The sequence below is a fragment of the Ambystoma mexicanum genome, chromosome 7q, assembly GCF_040938575.1.
Source record: "Ambystoma mexicanum isolate Mex_15411 chromosome 7q, UKY_AmexF1_1, whole genome shotgun sequence".
Lineage (NCBI taxonomy): Eukaryota > Metazoa > Chordata > Amphibia > Caudata > Ambystomatidae > Ambystoma > Ambystoma mexicanum.
Genome location: NC_090941.1, coordinates 796,895,360 through 796,912,214, shown reverse-complemented (window position 1 = coordinate 796,912,214; position 16,855 = coordinate 796,895,360). Strand labels below are relative to the sequence as shown.

General features: G+C 40.8%; 1 protein-coding gene across 1 annotated transcript in view; it reads right to left on the bottom strand.

Moving 5' to 3' along the window:
- LOC138527770 (matrix metalloproteinase-20-like) overlaps window positions 1-16,855 on the bottom strand; it is a 307,602-nt gene that overhangs the window by 44,724 nt on the left and 246,023 nt on the right. The window contains exon 7 of the mRNA XM_069639052.1: window positions 6,246-6,379. Within this exon, the coding sequence (XP_069495153.1) occupies window positions 6,246-6,379 (134 nt within the window). The remainder of the gene's footprint in view (window positions 1-6,245; window positions 6,380-16,855) is intronic.

Sequence of the window (16,855 nt, the reverse complement as noted above, 5' to 3'; positions counted from 1 at the left end):
GTGGTTTGCCTCGTGGGTCCTTATGGAGGCGTGGGATTGGCCGGTGACAAAGGTGGGCATACGGCGCTTCACTGGAGCAATTCAGCTTGTATATTTATATAAACAAATATGAACGCTTCCATCCATTTAGCTCCGTGTTATGGATTGATGCTGCGGGTAGGGATAGCCTCAGGGCTTACCTTCCGGCAGGCAGGCGAACAGCTGGGGCGGCGCTGCTCCGGCAGTGCCAAGGGGCTGATCCTGCTCCTGCAGGTACAGGCAGCTCCTGGTATGGCTCAGGACAGGTGTGAGAGCCTTTGTGCCAGTGCCTTCGTACACTGTGACGGCGTGCGCCTAGACGACGTGTGGTTGGTGCCTTGTAGAGGGCTGGTGACCAATCCGTGCTTCTGGCGCTGCTGGATGGTGGTCTCAGGCAGAGAAACACATCCTGATGAACGAGGCGGCCATTTTTGGAGGTGGTTTGCCTCGTGGGTCCTTATGGAGGCGTGGGTTTGCCCGGTGACAAAGGTGGGCATACAGCACTTCACTGGGGCAATTCAGCTTGTACATTTATATAAATAAATATGAACGTTTCCATCCATTTAGCTCCATGTTATGGATCAACGCTGTGGGTAGGGATAGCCTCAGGGCTTACCTTCCGGCGGGCAGGTGAACAGCTGGGGCGGCGCTGCTCCCTCAGTGCCCAGGGGCTGATCCTGCTCCTGCAGGTACAGGCAGCTCCTGGTATGGCTCAGGACAGGTGTGAGAGCCTTTGAGTGTGAGGGTGAGAAAAGAATTTCAGACACAGGACGTATTTTTGCTTTGGACATGTTGACAAAGGATAGATACATTAGTTTTGGTTGAGGTAGGGAAACACCTCGTAGATTAGGGATTCACTCTCCAACCCTCTTTTCATGTAATAAAAGTTTATAACCAAAACAATGAGTGCTCTGTGTCCGCGTCTCATTCCTGGATCCTCACAATGGGTATACCCGTCTCACTAGGGGTGACTTTAGCAACACGAAAAGGTGATGGCTGGAAGGTTTTGAATTAATCATACCTCTAGCATTGATCTGGACCGTCCCCCAGGCCATTTAAAAAAAAAATGCTGCTACACCGTTACAGAAGGGAAAAGATCATATGAAAATCAGGGTTGAACACCACACAAAATGGGCAGTACAGACTGAACTGCGAGGTGTTATCTCTCTTGCTTGAACACACAAGCAATCCCAGCCATGTTTTAAGCTCATTGGCCATTGTCTGTGAGGTCTAACTTGGGTCTCGAGGCATGTCAAGTTTGGGACCCACATCTTGGCATACTCTTACCACCTGGGGTGACTACAGCAATACAAAATGGGGCTCTCTGGAAGATTTTGAATGCATCACTACCTCTGGCATTGCTGTGGACAATCCTACAGATGATCATTGTTCAGGATGCCATACCATTAAGGAAGGGGAAATACCATATTTTATTCAGGCTTGGTCCCACCCGAAAAGGAGCAGTCTATCCTGACCTGCGAGGTCACGTTCCTCCTGCACAATAGCACAAGCAATATCAGCCATATTTGGGGTTCATTTGAATCTGTGGCATATGGTCCTGAGGAACGCACCACTGTCGGAGGTACCTCGGTCAATCTAACAATACTCCTTGATGACGCCTATTTTCCCTTAACCTTGCACCACCATCCTTCTACTTCAAGGGTCATGGGGAGGGGAGCTTACTTGATTGGATGATGATTTAGTGCCTTGCGACTTTCAATTGCCAGGAGCAGAATACTCTTGGCACAAGCCATCTCTGGCAAGCGCCTTCTCTTGATTGACCCCCATTCGTCAGACTAGAATTGAAGGCTTCCAAGTGAAAAATAGTTTCCTTCAGGATGAACTAAACCAAATCCATCTGTTTAACTAAACCAGCTACACTGGGCACCCACCCCCTGCTGTGATGAAAATAAAGAATTTGGGAATTTGACTCCAAAGGTTCCTTCATCCCCAGACCAATGAGATCACTCCCAAATTCAACTTCCAACTTAACATGCTCAGGCACCTGCTACTAATGCTGCATATGGCAAAAAGATCAAACTGGCCAGCTCGCTCATTATTTCCAGGGTGGACTACTGCAATAGCCTCAATGGGGGACTACTGCCAACATAGATATAACGACTCCAACTTAACAATAACAGAGCATCAAGAATGACCTTGTCCCTCAAAGCCAAAGATTGCATTACACCTAGCTTCATTGCACCCCATTTGCCTCATATGACTTACAGAATCAAATTAAAAGCCCTGTGCATAGTTCCTTGGAGACCTATGTTAGGATATAAGCCAACATCACCCTACAATTAAACCGAGTTAATGAGCCATTATGCAGTACCACCAGATACTCCAGCATGGATGAAAGAGAATTGTAACCCAAGTCCCAAAACCTTTGAACAGCCTTCCCACATCCCCTGGTAGGATGGAGGACCACATGAAAATGTGTGACATATCAAAAGGCTGAACTATTAAAGGAGTCTGTCTTTGTTTCTTCCTACATTGTTTTTGCCAAAGTGAAGGAAAAATAAAATTAGAGCACAGTGGCAGCCATCTTGGAATACACATTTCAGCCACTGTGTAGGACAACATGTGCCAAAAGTATTTAATATATCCATTGAATAATGCCTTGCATTTAAGTGCATACAACTATTTTATTTGCGTTTATGAGGTGTTGGATGTTTTTTTCTTACAAAAGGAGAAGCTCTACTTGTTTGCAGTTTGCATTTTGCATCCAATATGTTAGAAAGCGATATGCTATTATTTTGTTACTTGAATTTATGGACAAGGACAAATAGGTGAATTAGTCTTTCATCCGCCTGGAACAAGCAACCTCATCAATTGATCCAAGTTGAGCATGATGGCCACCTTGCTGACAGTGAACAAGGGAGATTATAACTCATTCCCGCTAAAGTGCAGACAGAAAAGATCAGATACTATACATATTTGAATTGCTCTGAATTCCATATGAAGAAAACTTTCACCTAAGTAGGACTTGAGAAGAAACTTGTGTGGTTTACCTTGGCAATTGGAGGCAAACCCCTGCTATTGCTAGAAAGAAAAAGGCTTCAAGTGGAGAAAGGAGGTTGTGGGTTTCCCCAATTGAAAGAAAGTCATAAATCCTACCCACTCATGAGAACAACTCACCAGCTCCCACCAACCTTCATTTGAGGAATCAGTGTGGACCTCGATTCTGCAACACTCATGCAAGAATGTCTTTCTACTGCATTCACCACATCGCCCTCAAAAGATCCTGGGAGAATAACTAACAGACCCAATGGTCTGCACGAGTCTGCGGACAGATAGATCATCATCGACAACTATGTCAAGCACTTCAAATTGGAGAAATCCCTTATTTATTACACTACAAAGGAACAAGGAACAGTGGCAGGATATCCATGCAACTAAGGTCAACTTGCTGCTTCATATCCTAGACATTTTTCAGATAATGGCCTTTTGAAAACTAAGAACGAAATATGACATTCCGTGGGAAGAAAAGGAAAGACACAGCCAGCCCTTCACAAAGCCCTTCAGCCATACATTGTACAAATCTCCCTGGAACAATCGTCTCTGGCACAATTTAGGAAATCCATCTGTAATAATGAGAATGACACACTCTCATCGTCCAATACATATAAAAGCATCTTGATGAATGTTGTTTCTTGCCTAGAGATGATCCAACTAGACTGGGAAGCTGAGCTTGGGACTTACATTATAGAAAAGAACTAGATTAAAATTGCAAGAAATATTGAAAAAGCATACCTGAGCATGGAAACAATATTGCCTCAACGGATTGCATTGAGACTGTACTGGACACTTGACATTCTTTGCAAGGTAGGCCTTCCACTGTATGGCACATTCTGGCATTGTAAGGGAGCAAAGCAGGCCCTAGAAAGTGGATTTCCTTACCAGATTTGTGTCCAATACATTAGATACAAAAATATCTCTGACCAAATGACCTATGCCATGACACTGGATTAATGGTCGGAAGAATAATTATACTATGCAACGGAAATCAGCATAACATATTTCAATCACCAGATTGGCATCCCAAATGATAGGAAAGAACTCTTACAGCCTTCAGAATCTGAACAGCAGTTTCACTCAATATGGACATCTTTCACTGGGCTCTGAAGGAGGGGGGGGCTCCTATTGACTCCCTAGGTGAGAGGCAAGATAGGTTCTACACATGCTGCAATATGTTCCCTGCCCTCCTTTCCGTATGTCTCTCCTGCTCCTTGCTACAACTCTTCCCCTTCATTGTAGTTGAAGGTTCGCTGATAGGTCTCAACTTCAATGAGTGTTCATCTTTTTGTGTGCAAATTCGAGATTTAGCTCAGGCTTGTCTAACTCACAGACATACTCCACTTTGGTGCTGGTTCTTTTTGCATTAAAATTCTATGGTTCATGTAGTCATGGAACTTCACCTGACTTGTGGTGTATGATTATTCTGTCTGGTGTTTGGCAAATGGAGTAGACACACACTGCGTGTGACAGTGTCAGGTATTACACTCTGAGACCTGACAATCCAACATTTCAAGAGCCATAAACAGATTGCAGGAGGCAAGACAACGGACATACGTGCAGAGCAACTCCTGAGTTCTAGAATGGACATTCTTTCCCTTTTAAGATTGGGAGGATATCCATAAATGTTGACCGGTTTCTGGTCTTGGTTGCTTTTGGAAATATCATCATGGCTACAAAAAGTTTTATGGAGTTACATTTGGAGGTGTTTAGCCTGATGTTGCATATTTTACGGCCTGTGTGCTTAGTAGAAAGTTCTAATATAAAGATAGTTGTAAGGGCATTCAATAAAAGTGGAGTGCATGTTATGCCTATTTTTTAGGTTTAGTGCCAAGCAGTGATGATTATCAAATTCCCACTGTAACATGATCCAATGTAGCGCAGGCTAATAGTGATGTGTGTGTCTCAAAAAGCCCTACAGATAGAGTATATCTATATACTCCCTAAAATATGCAAATACTCAACAACAAAAAAAATAGGGATTAAAAACACACCCAACAAAAAATGGGAAGAAACACATGACCTTGTCCCCTGCTTTCACTCATACTGCTCCATGGATATGTTTGGACCAGCAGTGAACGTAGTGCCACAGGAAGAAATTGCTATTATTACTGCCTGATCGGAGGAAGTAAACACATACCTTTTAATGTTTATGAATAACTAAGTGCAAAGTAATAATTATTACAAACACATTTCCGTTTCCCAGTTAAAACATATTTTGCTTGCTCATAAAATACTCCCATTGGGAAATGGAGTTACAGTTTTACTCTCTAAAACTTTAAAAAAATAGGCAGTAAAATAGTCCCACTTCAAAATCTTCTCTGGAGCACTGGTCTCAAAGCTTACTGGTATTTTAAATCGGGATTCTGTTGTGCTGTTAGTTTTGTCTCAAATTCCACAGATGTGAGAATCTGTTAACAAAAATCTTTCAGCAAAAAAGCCTTCAATCCACTGGTTTCCATTGCAGTTAGAATGATTGATCAAGACAGAGGCCCTCATTCTGAGTTTGGAGGCAGCCATGGTGCTTTTAGCACCATGGCTGCCTCCAAACTCGGGTCCGGGTCCGGATTCCCTGAATGGGAATTCCCTGAATGGGGACTTTCCGGGTCATTCCAACCTTGGAGAACCTGGTATTTCCCCATTTAGGGAAGCCATCCCCTTTCCCATTCGAGCCCCCATAGGGCTCAATGGGAATGGGGAGGGAGCTAATAACGGGCCCGTTAATAATGGTCTGACCAGACGTTCTGAGCGGGTCCCACTAGGGAACCTTGTCATAGGGCGATAAGGAGTTAACGGCACCGGCATCCTTACCGGCACCGTTAACCCCTTGCTGCCCTTACTGCCAACCTCGTAATGAGGCCCAGAATTCAATCAATGATAAAAGTTATTTTCCAGCAAAACATTCTTCTCCTTTGAAAAAGAAAGATACACCGAGAGAGAGGATGAGAAAGAGAGAAAGAGAGAGAGTGTGTGTAAGGGAGAGAGAGAAAGACAGAGATAGAGTGGAAAAACAGAGAGAAAGAAATCAAAAGCTAGAGAAAAACGGAAGACAGGAGAAGACATAGAGAGTTGGAAATAGAAATAAAAAGTAAAGAGAAGGAAAAATGGGAAAGAAAGTGGAAAAAAGAAAGAGAAAGAAAAGAGCAAAAGAGAAAAAAGAGAAAAAGAAAGTGAGGGACATGTGTGAGCTTTGCTAAACCATTTGGCTTTACCTGTAAAAAGATAGGTTGCCCTTTTGAATGGCACTTCATAAGCAGCTTTGATTTCAGATAACATCTTTGGAAAATAACTTTGGCTGAATCCTTCCATTTCGTTAATTCCCCATGGATTTCTTAGCCACATATATCTAATAAAAATAAAACCAGAGTAAATAGGTAAATGTTGATTCGTGCACCACAGAGAATAGTCCAAAATCACATGTAAGAACAACATAATAAGGTTCCAGACACATTCATTCTTGATTGTATTTAGATAGAGATTTAGATTTCTGCCAGAGCTCTCAAAGCGGCACGTACAGCTGCCATTGTGTCAGATACTTTGAGATGCAGAAAGAGCCTATCATGGTGAAAGCTTTGTTATAGTGGCAGCCGTTTGCAGGAGGTAGTGCAACTGCGCAAATCAGGTAGAGAGTTGTTAAATTTCACTCGTAAGAGTATATTTTGATTCTAGATGTTTGCTATTTTGATGTATTTTGCACTTTTGTGAGCCATTATGTTATATTTTGGTTGTATTGTTTTTATTATAACCTGCCTTTTATTAACTTTAATTGATCTATTGAACAGTAACTAAAGCTACATTTTCTTGGGTGCCATTTTGAATTGGGAGGTCACCCTTAGCAATGTTTGTTTTTTGTGTGTGTCAGCTCTCTAATATTGTTTCAATTCATTTAGTGTTTACATGTAATGTACTTATCTGGGAATAGCTGTGTTGTGTGTGCTTTCCTTATGTAATTATACTTTGAGATGGGGTATGATGCACATTAGTGAAGTCATCTCTGCATTGTATGTTGGGGAACATTTTTACAGATTACTGTTTCTGCATGCTCGTGATATTTGCCTTGTTTCAGTTTCAATACACTGGTGCCATTCTTACTTTGGTTTGGGCATTACAATCACTGCAGGTCATTGTTTGGGTGTAGTTGCCAGGAAGGTGCACACAAACATTGCATTTGCAAAAACTGGGATATGCGTGAATCATTGGAATTTGAATGTTGCTGTACATTTGAACAACTTTACACTTGGGGAAGTTATGAAACAACACATTCCCTTTTTAAACCTCATGTCTTTTAATCTTGTATTTTGGAATTTCTCTAAAAGGCTATCAATGTTTTTTGTTTTCATTCTGGGTCCCACTCATTCGACTCATGCTTAATAGTTTGGACACATAATACATTACATGCAAAACAGCTAGTGAATAATGTGGTCCTGCTTAAAATGTAGTATCCCCACAGTGCTGATGTGAATTGTTTTCAATGAGCGTGTATATGTCTGTTTCGTCTCCCAAATGTATTGCCCTGTAACTAAAAACGACACCGTCTATAATATTCCTTGCATGCTCTTTCCTGCAGTCAATGGAGTTTAAAGTGAATGCATTCTTTTTTCTTTGTGAAAGATATGTCCAGGCCTGTGTTTTTTCATTGCCCTTTTTATCATGTGCCCAACATCTGATGAAGTAGTCTATGGGTCCAACTTGTTCATCTTCCCATCCTTGTCATCATGCAGCAGCCAGTAGCACCGCAGAGATCTTCCTCCCATTTCAACAGCAGTGTTTATTTTCTCTTTTTAGTTGTAAGAATACATAGGCCCAGGAGATAGTGTTAAAATGTAGGTCAAACATGTCAATATACCTATAAAGTACTGATGTGATTGCTGTATCATCAGTAAGGGCTGGGTGGGGAGAGTACATCCTCTGGAAGCATTGAATGAGCAGTTGGACATGTATCCAGAAACTCTGGCTGTTTACCTTGAAGGCTCTTGAAGTAAACACGAAAAGTTGCAGCAAATCATTGATTTCAGAAATGCTGCTGTGTTTGCTGTCTGCCATTGGTCCCAAGTGTCTGTATCTGATTTAAAAACACTAGCATCGCTTTGTGATCTAGACTGAGACTTTTGTTAAGTGTTCTCCCCATATCTCTCCAATGAACTACTATGGGCTTGCATGTAAGCTCCAACTTCATTGACCTAGTCCTGTACACGGCTTTAAATGGTATGTCTCCACTACCTACTTCCTTATATCTGGGTGTATAATCCTCCTACAGGTTTCTTCTTTGCAGTATTTCAGTGGTGATTCTGGGGTAAGGTTCCCGACAGAGAAATATAGATAACCCTTGTATGGCTTTTACAAAGTAGCAGCTGTGAATTGGATTTTGCTTTGTAGGCAATTTGGCTTGGGGAATTATGCCATGTAGGATCAAAGCACCAAATCCTTCAGGTAGAGGCACATGTTCAGTTTACATCTGGGCAGGTCGCTCTTATTTTGCCATAAAGTATACAAGTTATATCTCAAAACAGTGTGTACATTGTTAGTCATGTAAATATATGGTGACCTGTGTTATTAAGTTCGCTTCAGTGTAAGTACTGTAAAGGTACTCACTAGAAAGCATGTAACTGTGTTTATTGTGGCATGCATATTATTTTAGCACTGTCATAAAGTTTGAGACAGCCATCTTCGTTATAGGTAAAGGTCCTGACACGGCGCACACGGAAAGTACAAGAAAGTACTGTTTGCTGGGACCGAACGCTGAATGCACTCTGAAGCCTACTTGTATTGAGGACTGTGCGTGGAACACTGTTGTTTTGTTCAGGCAGCTGGGTCATCACCGAGCGGACGTCTTTTTCCGCTACACGGAAGCTGCCTGACTCTTCGTCATTGAAACTATCCTCTGATTGGGCCGTGGCTTTCTTTTTTTTTTTTTATCACGAACTGTGAGCCCGCCCCTCATCATTTAAATACAAAGTGTGTAGCGCTCTCGCGCGCACACGGAAAGTACAAGAAAGTACTGTTTGCTGTTTGCTGCTTTGTTGTCTTTGAGTGTTTATACACATCTGCTGAGGGGTTAGTGGATGAAATTCTCACTGCTTGGTGAGCGATTTTAAATGTGATTTTATCTTGTGATCCTTTTTTTTCCCTTTTTCCTTTGTATTTATTTTTCATCTTATCTTTTTGGTTATTTTTACCTTGGTTTTTTTTGTGTAGTAACTTTATTTAACTGTGTTGGGATTCGTGTGGCTCAATACGAAAGGAAAGTCATAACCTTATTTTGCTTACTGTTGTCAGTCATTATTGGCATCAAGACAAATATTGGTCGACAGGGAGGAGCAAGAAAACTAAAAGGGAAAAGAAAAAGGAATGAAATGACACCCAATATATCGGCAATGTCTGATAAAGATGGCTCGCAAAGCTCCCTGTCTTTTGTTCTACCCACCCCAAGACCAGTAAAAAAATCTTGGACAGGTCTTGAATCCCCGAGGCTGGGGGACAATCAAGTAGAAGAATCGGACGAGCGGGAAGACCTGAGCTCAACCCTCCTGGCGATGAACTCTGCCTTATTGTCCCTGGCAAAGTTGTATGAAGCCATGGATCAGAAAATCAATCATCAAACAATATTGTTAACATCTCTATCGAGTAAAATTACTGAAGAAGGAAATATGACGGAATCCAGGCAGTGTGATCCTCAGTTCGAAATATTTAGACACTGTAATACACATGATTCAGAGACACAAACTGAATGTAGGCAAGTCAGTGGAAGCAAAGAGCTGTTACAACCCAGATACTTCAGCTTTAGTGGTAATATTCATTCCGAAGTTGAGAGCAGAGAGAGAGAGCTCGATTCTCTGAGTGAGGTAACTGAAAGGAGCACTGGAGAATTAATAACTGGCCCAGATATAGTGAGAAATGAACATATCACAATCAATGATGGATGCCATTTCAATATGCCTCCCTCTCTAGTAAAAAAGTCTCTAAGCGAGATTACTGCCAATATAGGAGAAGAACGCCTCAAAAAACAAAAAAAAAACACGAAATCACGGGCAAAGCCAAGACGATTTTTGAAGATAACTAATGCCAAACCTAGTGAGGCTCCTACAATGAAAGAAAATAATGCTATTAAGGGCCAAGTAACTCGGCAACTGGGGAATAATAAGGGGAAATCCTCTTTTGAAATGAGTTACAAGCCTTTAGATGAGTTGGTGGCTGAAAGCCAGGCGGCAATGGAAAAAGAGAAGATAGTGTCACATGATCCCGTTGGCATTTCTCCGCCTGTCATACAAAAGGTACCTGCCAGAAGTGGCCTGATTGACACACAATCTGAAGCTGCTGGAGTTGGGCAGATTGATGCCCAATTGAGAGAAGAGATAAACAAGACAATCGAACAATATATTGTGGAAAGACAAATGAAAAAATCTAGAATGGATTATGAGCGGGTGCCGCAAAATACAGGGAAATTTATGTCTGAGACCTGTCACCCTCCACCGTTCCCTACAAATATTGAAAGAACATCGATAGCTTCTGGGAATGGGAGGTGGGGGGTACAGTGGAAGCCAAGTGCAAGTGCAGGGAGAGAACAGGTACCAAAGGCTAGATTAATGGGGTCAAGTAATCTTCACCGTTTTATTCTGGAATGTAGAGATCATCCTTATGAACAATATGATCTTAATCACTCCCGTGTTCTTAACATACTTAAAGAGATACCAGAGCTAAGAAACTTAACATCCTCTGATATTGATAGGGTGGAATTCTTGAGCAACAAAGATCTATCAAGGTCTGGAATCACATTTCACTCAACTGTCTTGGCGGATATGGTAGGGGAAGCAAGAAACACCCTTCAGAACATGGGCTTTAATATCTATAGAGAAGAGCATTTGGAAATAGGAGAAAGAATGGGGGCAAAAAAATGGGCTCCTAGAATTAATGGTTCCATTAGTAGGGACCAGACACATTTTGGGATAGAAAGACCTGCCCAAACATAACAACCCATATCGAAAGAAAAAATTAACCTTGTATGCTGGAACACCTGGGGCTTCAAACACTTTACTAACACGCATGGCTCTGAATTGAACAAATATGACATTGTAGTCTTACAGGAAACATGGTTGACACAAGCTCCTGTTTGGAATGATTATGAAATATTGCTAGAACCTGCCATTAGGTTGCCTATAGGGAGACCCATGGCTGGCCTTCTCATTGCGATTAAAAAATCAAAAGAGTTTAAAGTCACAAATCTGATTTCGGGTACCCTCTTTATACAATTCATTAAACTAATTAATGAAGCCCATACTATCATATTAGTCAATATCTATTGGGGGAAATCCCACTTATCTCCAGATTCCTTTTTTGCCTATTTAGAGCAAATTGGTATAAGAGTTGCATTAGAAAAGCATATAGACTATGTGTGTCATGGGTGACATCAATATGCATTTGGCTCCTAAAAATCGAAAGAAACTAACACCTGAGGAAATAAGATGGAGTCAATGCATGGAAAATATGCAACTGGTTATGGTGAATGGTTCGGTGAAGGAGATCCATCCATGGTGAGCACTTGGCTTAATGGTGTACTCGAGGCCACTATTGATTACATTTATGTAAATAAGGCAATGATGAACATAGTCCAGTCCCTGAACATTAAATCTAGTGGTAACAGTGATCACCATCAACTTTGCCTAGAATGGGAGTGGGAAAGGAAAAAAAGCTTGATCAAAAATTGGGGGCAAATAAATGGTAATATGAGTGCAAACAATGCAAGAAATCGACTTAAATGGTCGAATACCTCTCTAATAGGCTATGGTAAACAACTGTCTCACAACTCGGGGAGGGACTATGTATCATCCATGCTTAAATATGCAGCTGTCAAGGATTCTGTGCAAGGTCATGGTTATAAACAAACCCAAAGTTTTGACTTAGAAGTGAAAAATAAAAAAACGGAACTAAGATATCAGCTACTCTTGATAAAGCAGTTGCCCATTGAAGAAATGATACAGAAGTCCAAACTACTTCGTACAAGATATAAAAACTGGCAAAAGGGAAGGAAAGCCTTATGCTTTCCAAGAGACAGTGAACATATGTTAAAAAAAATTGCACTTAAAAACTCGGCTGAAATTTGGAGTCTGCTAAATGAGGACACATTTAAAAACCAGAACTCGGTTCAGGTCAATTCCATCTCGGCCGAATCATGGCGTGCTTATTTCTTGCAGACATATGAATCTCCATTTCTGAATAGCCAATGTGCATTGGAAGTTCGAAACTGGGACCATCAAATTATATTTGACCAGGACGATATATTGCAGTATATATCGAAACTTAGTAGCTCAAGGGCAGCAGTTCCAGATGGACTTACTAACAAAATGCTCAAATCAAATCCTGAGATCTGGTCAAAAATACTAATGCAGATATTTGGAGAGGTGATGCGCTCGGGGCGCCTCCCGGAGTCATGGAAAAAAATCCATCCTCATTCCACTATATAAGAAGAGCCAAAGATCAGATGCAGCCTCTTATTGGCCGATTTCACTCCTAGATTGTCCTGGTAAGATCTTTGTCCGCTTAGTGCTTTGAGAGTTTAATGCCTGGCTTGATAGGAAAGTGCTAAGAGATCCATGGCAAACTGAATTTCTGAGAGGACTTGGCACAGGGATTAACTTGTTATGCATAAATGCAATCATAGCAAAACAAGCAAGCCTAAAATTACCGCTGTATGTCGCCTTCGTCGACTTCAAAACCGCCTTTGACTCAATTCCAAGGGAACTCATGGTGATGAAGTTGATGAAAAGCGAATGTCCCTGGAATATATTAAAATGCATCATAGATCTCCACTCTAACACAACATTGCAAATCAGATTGAATAATGAAGGATTGCTATCAGACCCAATTTGTAGCTCAAGAGGTATTAAACAAGGGTGTATACTGGCATCCTCTATTTTTAATTTCTTTATTCTTGATATCGGCAAAGCATTTGTTGATATTGTTACTGACTCTCCGAAACTAGGCTCTATTGTGGTAAAATGGCTCTTGTATGCCGATGACCTGTTGTTGATGGCTAGAACACCAATGGGTCTACGTAACATGTTAGGGGCTTTGGAAAATTATGCAGTATTAAATAAAATGACAATAAATACTAAAAAAAACGCAAGTGATTCAATTTGGTAATGGTAAGCACCGCTGCAAAAAGCTTAATTGGACGATGTATGGTGAAACAGTTGAAGCGGTTGATGAATATACATACTTGGGGACTAACATCAATAATAGTCCAAGTGATACCCCATATGAATATAGTTTGGATATAAAATGGAAAAATTTGATATCACAGTCGAAAATTGTCAAAGGCAAATACTGCAAATTTACTATTGCCCCTTTGATAGCTTATTATAAACAAAAAGCATTGCCAATCTTACTATATGGAGCCGAAACCAAACCGATAAAACCAAACAGTTTTTGGAACAAGAAAGAAGGATTGTTTTGGAGGACATTGTTAAATCTTCCAGTATCTACTCCGACAGCTATGATAATACACGAACTAGGGTTGATATCCATTTATGCTGTATACAAGTGGAAAGTTTGTACATTGTATAGGAAATGTATTTTCGAAGACCATCAAAATGGCTTATTCATACATCTAGCCAATTATATACAAGCATCTAAAGATGAATTCATTTTGAAGTGGGGCAGCCAGGCAAAAAAATTCCTACTGGAAGCAAATATATCAGTCAACCTGCTGTGTCAAAATCCAAATAAAGCCAAGTGCAAAATGTGGGAAATAGACTGGATAGAAACCAGGGAACTGTGCAATGAATATCAAAATTTTAAACAGAACCCATTTGGGCTCAAGGCCTATGGTACTACTGAAGCGTATCTTTTGAAATCGCCTAGTGTTCCGCATCGTACAGGGTTGTTGCGTCTGAGATTTAATTTATGGCATGTCAGATTAGTTACAGCAAAATGGTGCAAGGATGCCAATGCAAATATATTATGTCGTTTTTGTAATGTTGAAACTGAATCCCTTGTACATATCATAACAGAATGCCCCAAGTTAGTGGAAAGAAGAACTAATTATTTTAAAGCATTCTTTGGGCATAAGCAAAACATGGAGGCTAAAGACCTCTGGAAATATATATTTCATGTATACTCCAAATCAATGGGTTATGCAGCAATAAATTTCTTGAATGAACTTAGACTTGATGATTCCAACCAGGGAATGAACATTTAAACCTGCTAAAGGGTAAATTGCATACTATAATGAACCGTCAATCATTACCTTGCCTAGATAATGTATTTCTTTAGTGGTTTGTCCTGTTTGATTCTTATTTTGATATCTATTTTAAATTTAAAAATTTTAGAAATGTTGTGAGCTATCATTTAAGTGTTTAATCTGTTTTATTTTTATTCCGTTTGGTTTTATTTTGCTTATTAAGAATTGTTAATGCATTTGAATGTTCTCTGTTTTGTCTTTTATATTGAAAGGTTGAGATTCTCAACCAAATCAATGAATAAATAATGAATCTAAAGGTCCTGACACAGGATAGTCTCCGTTGTTATTTTTCCTATGGGAAACCAATCCAGACTTTTGATCGACACAATCCAGCAAGAAGAGGTGGGATCACACAATACCATCAAAGGCTTTTGCAGGATGGATTTAAAACAACTTCTTGGCTTTACCAGTCAAAAGCACTGTGCATTCTGTTTGCAGGTGCTCAATGCAGCATTGACCCTTACTGGTCAGAGACTATGATTGAAAACAATGAGTATGAGTACTCACTTTATAATTATTTTAGCTAATGTTTCAAAATCAAATTTTACCATGGGTTTTGGTCAATGTCAATTGATACAATCAAGGATTTTTCCCATTTTTGGTAAGAACAATTTGTGCCTCTGTCATGGAGTTCATGATAGAGTCCTTGGGGGTCATTAGAAGCTTCCCAGTATCCCGCTGGTAATTCCGGCGGGATACCAGCAAATTGACCTACCGTTACTGGCACCTGATATCCCGGAATTACTGGGCTATTACAGGTGCTGGCAATGGCCATCATTCCCCATTCCATTTGAGGACTCCATAGGGGAATTGATGGTATTTCCGGCACCGGTAATACCAGTGCTGAAAAAAGGCATTTTTTTTGCTGATGGGGGCCTGATTTACCTCCTTGGAGTATGCCAGTCCAGAAACCTGCAGGTATATGGAAATACCAGCACTTTTTTCCTAGACTGCTAATGATGGCCCTTGTTTACAACTCGTGCTGAAGAGCTATTTGGTGTTGAGGGTTAGCTATGGGGAGGATGTCTGTGAGGAAGCAATCTGGCCCCCGTGTTGTGTTGCTCTTGAAATCTTTTATAACGTCTCTTAACTGCTTCTCTCTTATTAGATTCACCATTTCTGCTGCTGCTACTCGATTCAATTTTAAATCTTATATTTTGTTCCCAGGGATTCCTGAGTGTTATAGTTGTTTGTGGTAACTGCAAAATGTATTCCTATATATGTCCCTTTGAGATTAACTAGGTTGACCCTATGATTGTATTAGATCCACTGTTTCTTGATGCCACACTTTGCCATTTGAGTTAATTGAGCAATCTCGCTCATGATATTCCTGATTCATAAAATCTACATAACACATTTCTGCTTTACAAAAAAGTGTGCAGCCCCAGTCAATGAAAACAATAATAAATATATAATACTTGGGAAGGGGAAAACTATAAAATGAGGGGACGAGACTGAGGTGGGGAGAACTTGCATATTATAAGAAAAGAAAACAAGGTTTCTGCCCCAGTGTGATATCATCCTTGCAACCCTTGCAATAGTGTTTATTATTTCTCTTTACTTTTTACTGAACTTTGGTTAGAGCATCCAACTGCCTCTATTGACTCCAAATAATGCTGGATAGTAGAACTTGAATACAACAAAAAAGAGGTGATGGCTGGAAGGTTTAGAATTAATCTTAAACTCTTGCATTGCTCTGGGCAACACTACAGACCATCGTTCCTTACCTGCTAAGTCACTACAGAAAGGGCAAAGACCATATGCAAATCAGGCTTGGTCCCACCCCAAAAGGGGTAGTCAAGCCCGTCTTGGTTGGTCACATCCGTTTTTCACGATGCTACATCTTGGAATGTTCATGTGCACCTAAATTGCTGAGCATGGACAGCATGGAGTGGGGTAAACTCGCTAAACTTTAGCCAGTGGATCATGCTGATCTGAACCAGCCTTAAACTAACAATGAACTTCACATCAGTGCCAGAGGGTGTAATGTGAAAGAGGCCTATGCCCCTTGCCTTAGGAAGATGTGACTGAAAGTGCGTAAAAGCTGCCATCTTTCACCTGGAAACACTCCACCAAGTGACATCCTATGGATATAGACAATGAGCATGTAATAGTCCGGAAACAGTCATGAAACAGTTGTAACCAACACTGACCTGAATGCTGATAAAGGAGAGATGAAGACGACTCTGAATGAATCCCAAAGGATATCTGACCACCTGATAAATATACAAGACAGTCATGTAACCAGCGGGAAACATTGAAGGAAAACCCTTGAAGCGATCGTCCTATGCCAATAACATCAATTGAGACAGAAACTTGATGACAGAAGAAGCAGGCCACAATAAAGGTAAGTACTTCAACGAAACAGCAGCAGAAAAAAACACAGGGGAAAAAGCCCAGAGGCAGGAACTAGGATGACAGGTAGCAAGGAAAAGGATCAGGCTAATAGAATGGAGCAAGCGTGGGAAGGGAGCAGGAGCAGAATAGAAATCAGGAAAGATTGGATATGTCAGGGCTCAAGGAGTATAGCCACGCACTTAGCTTACTGCCTCAGTTCTTTATATCTGATGTGAAGTAGAAGCAGTG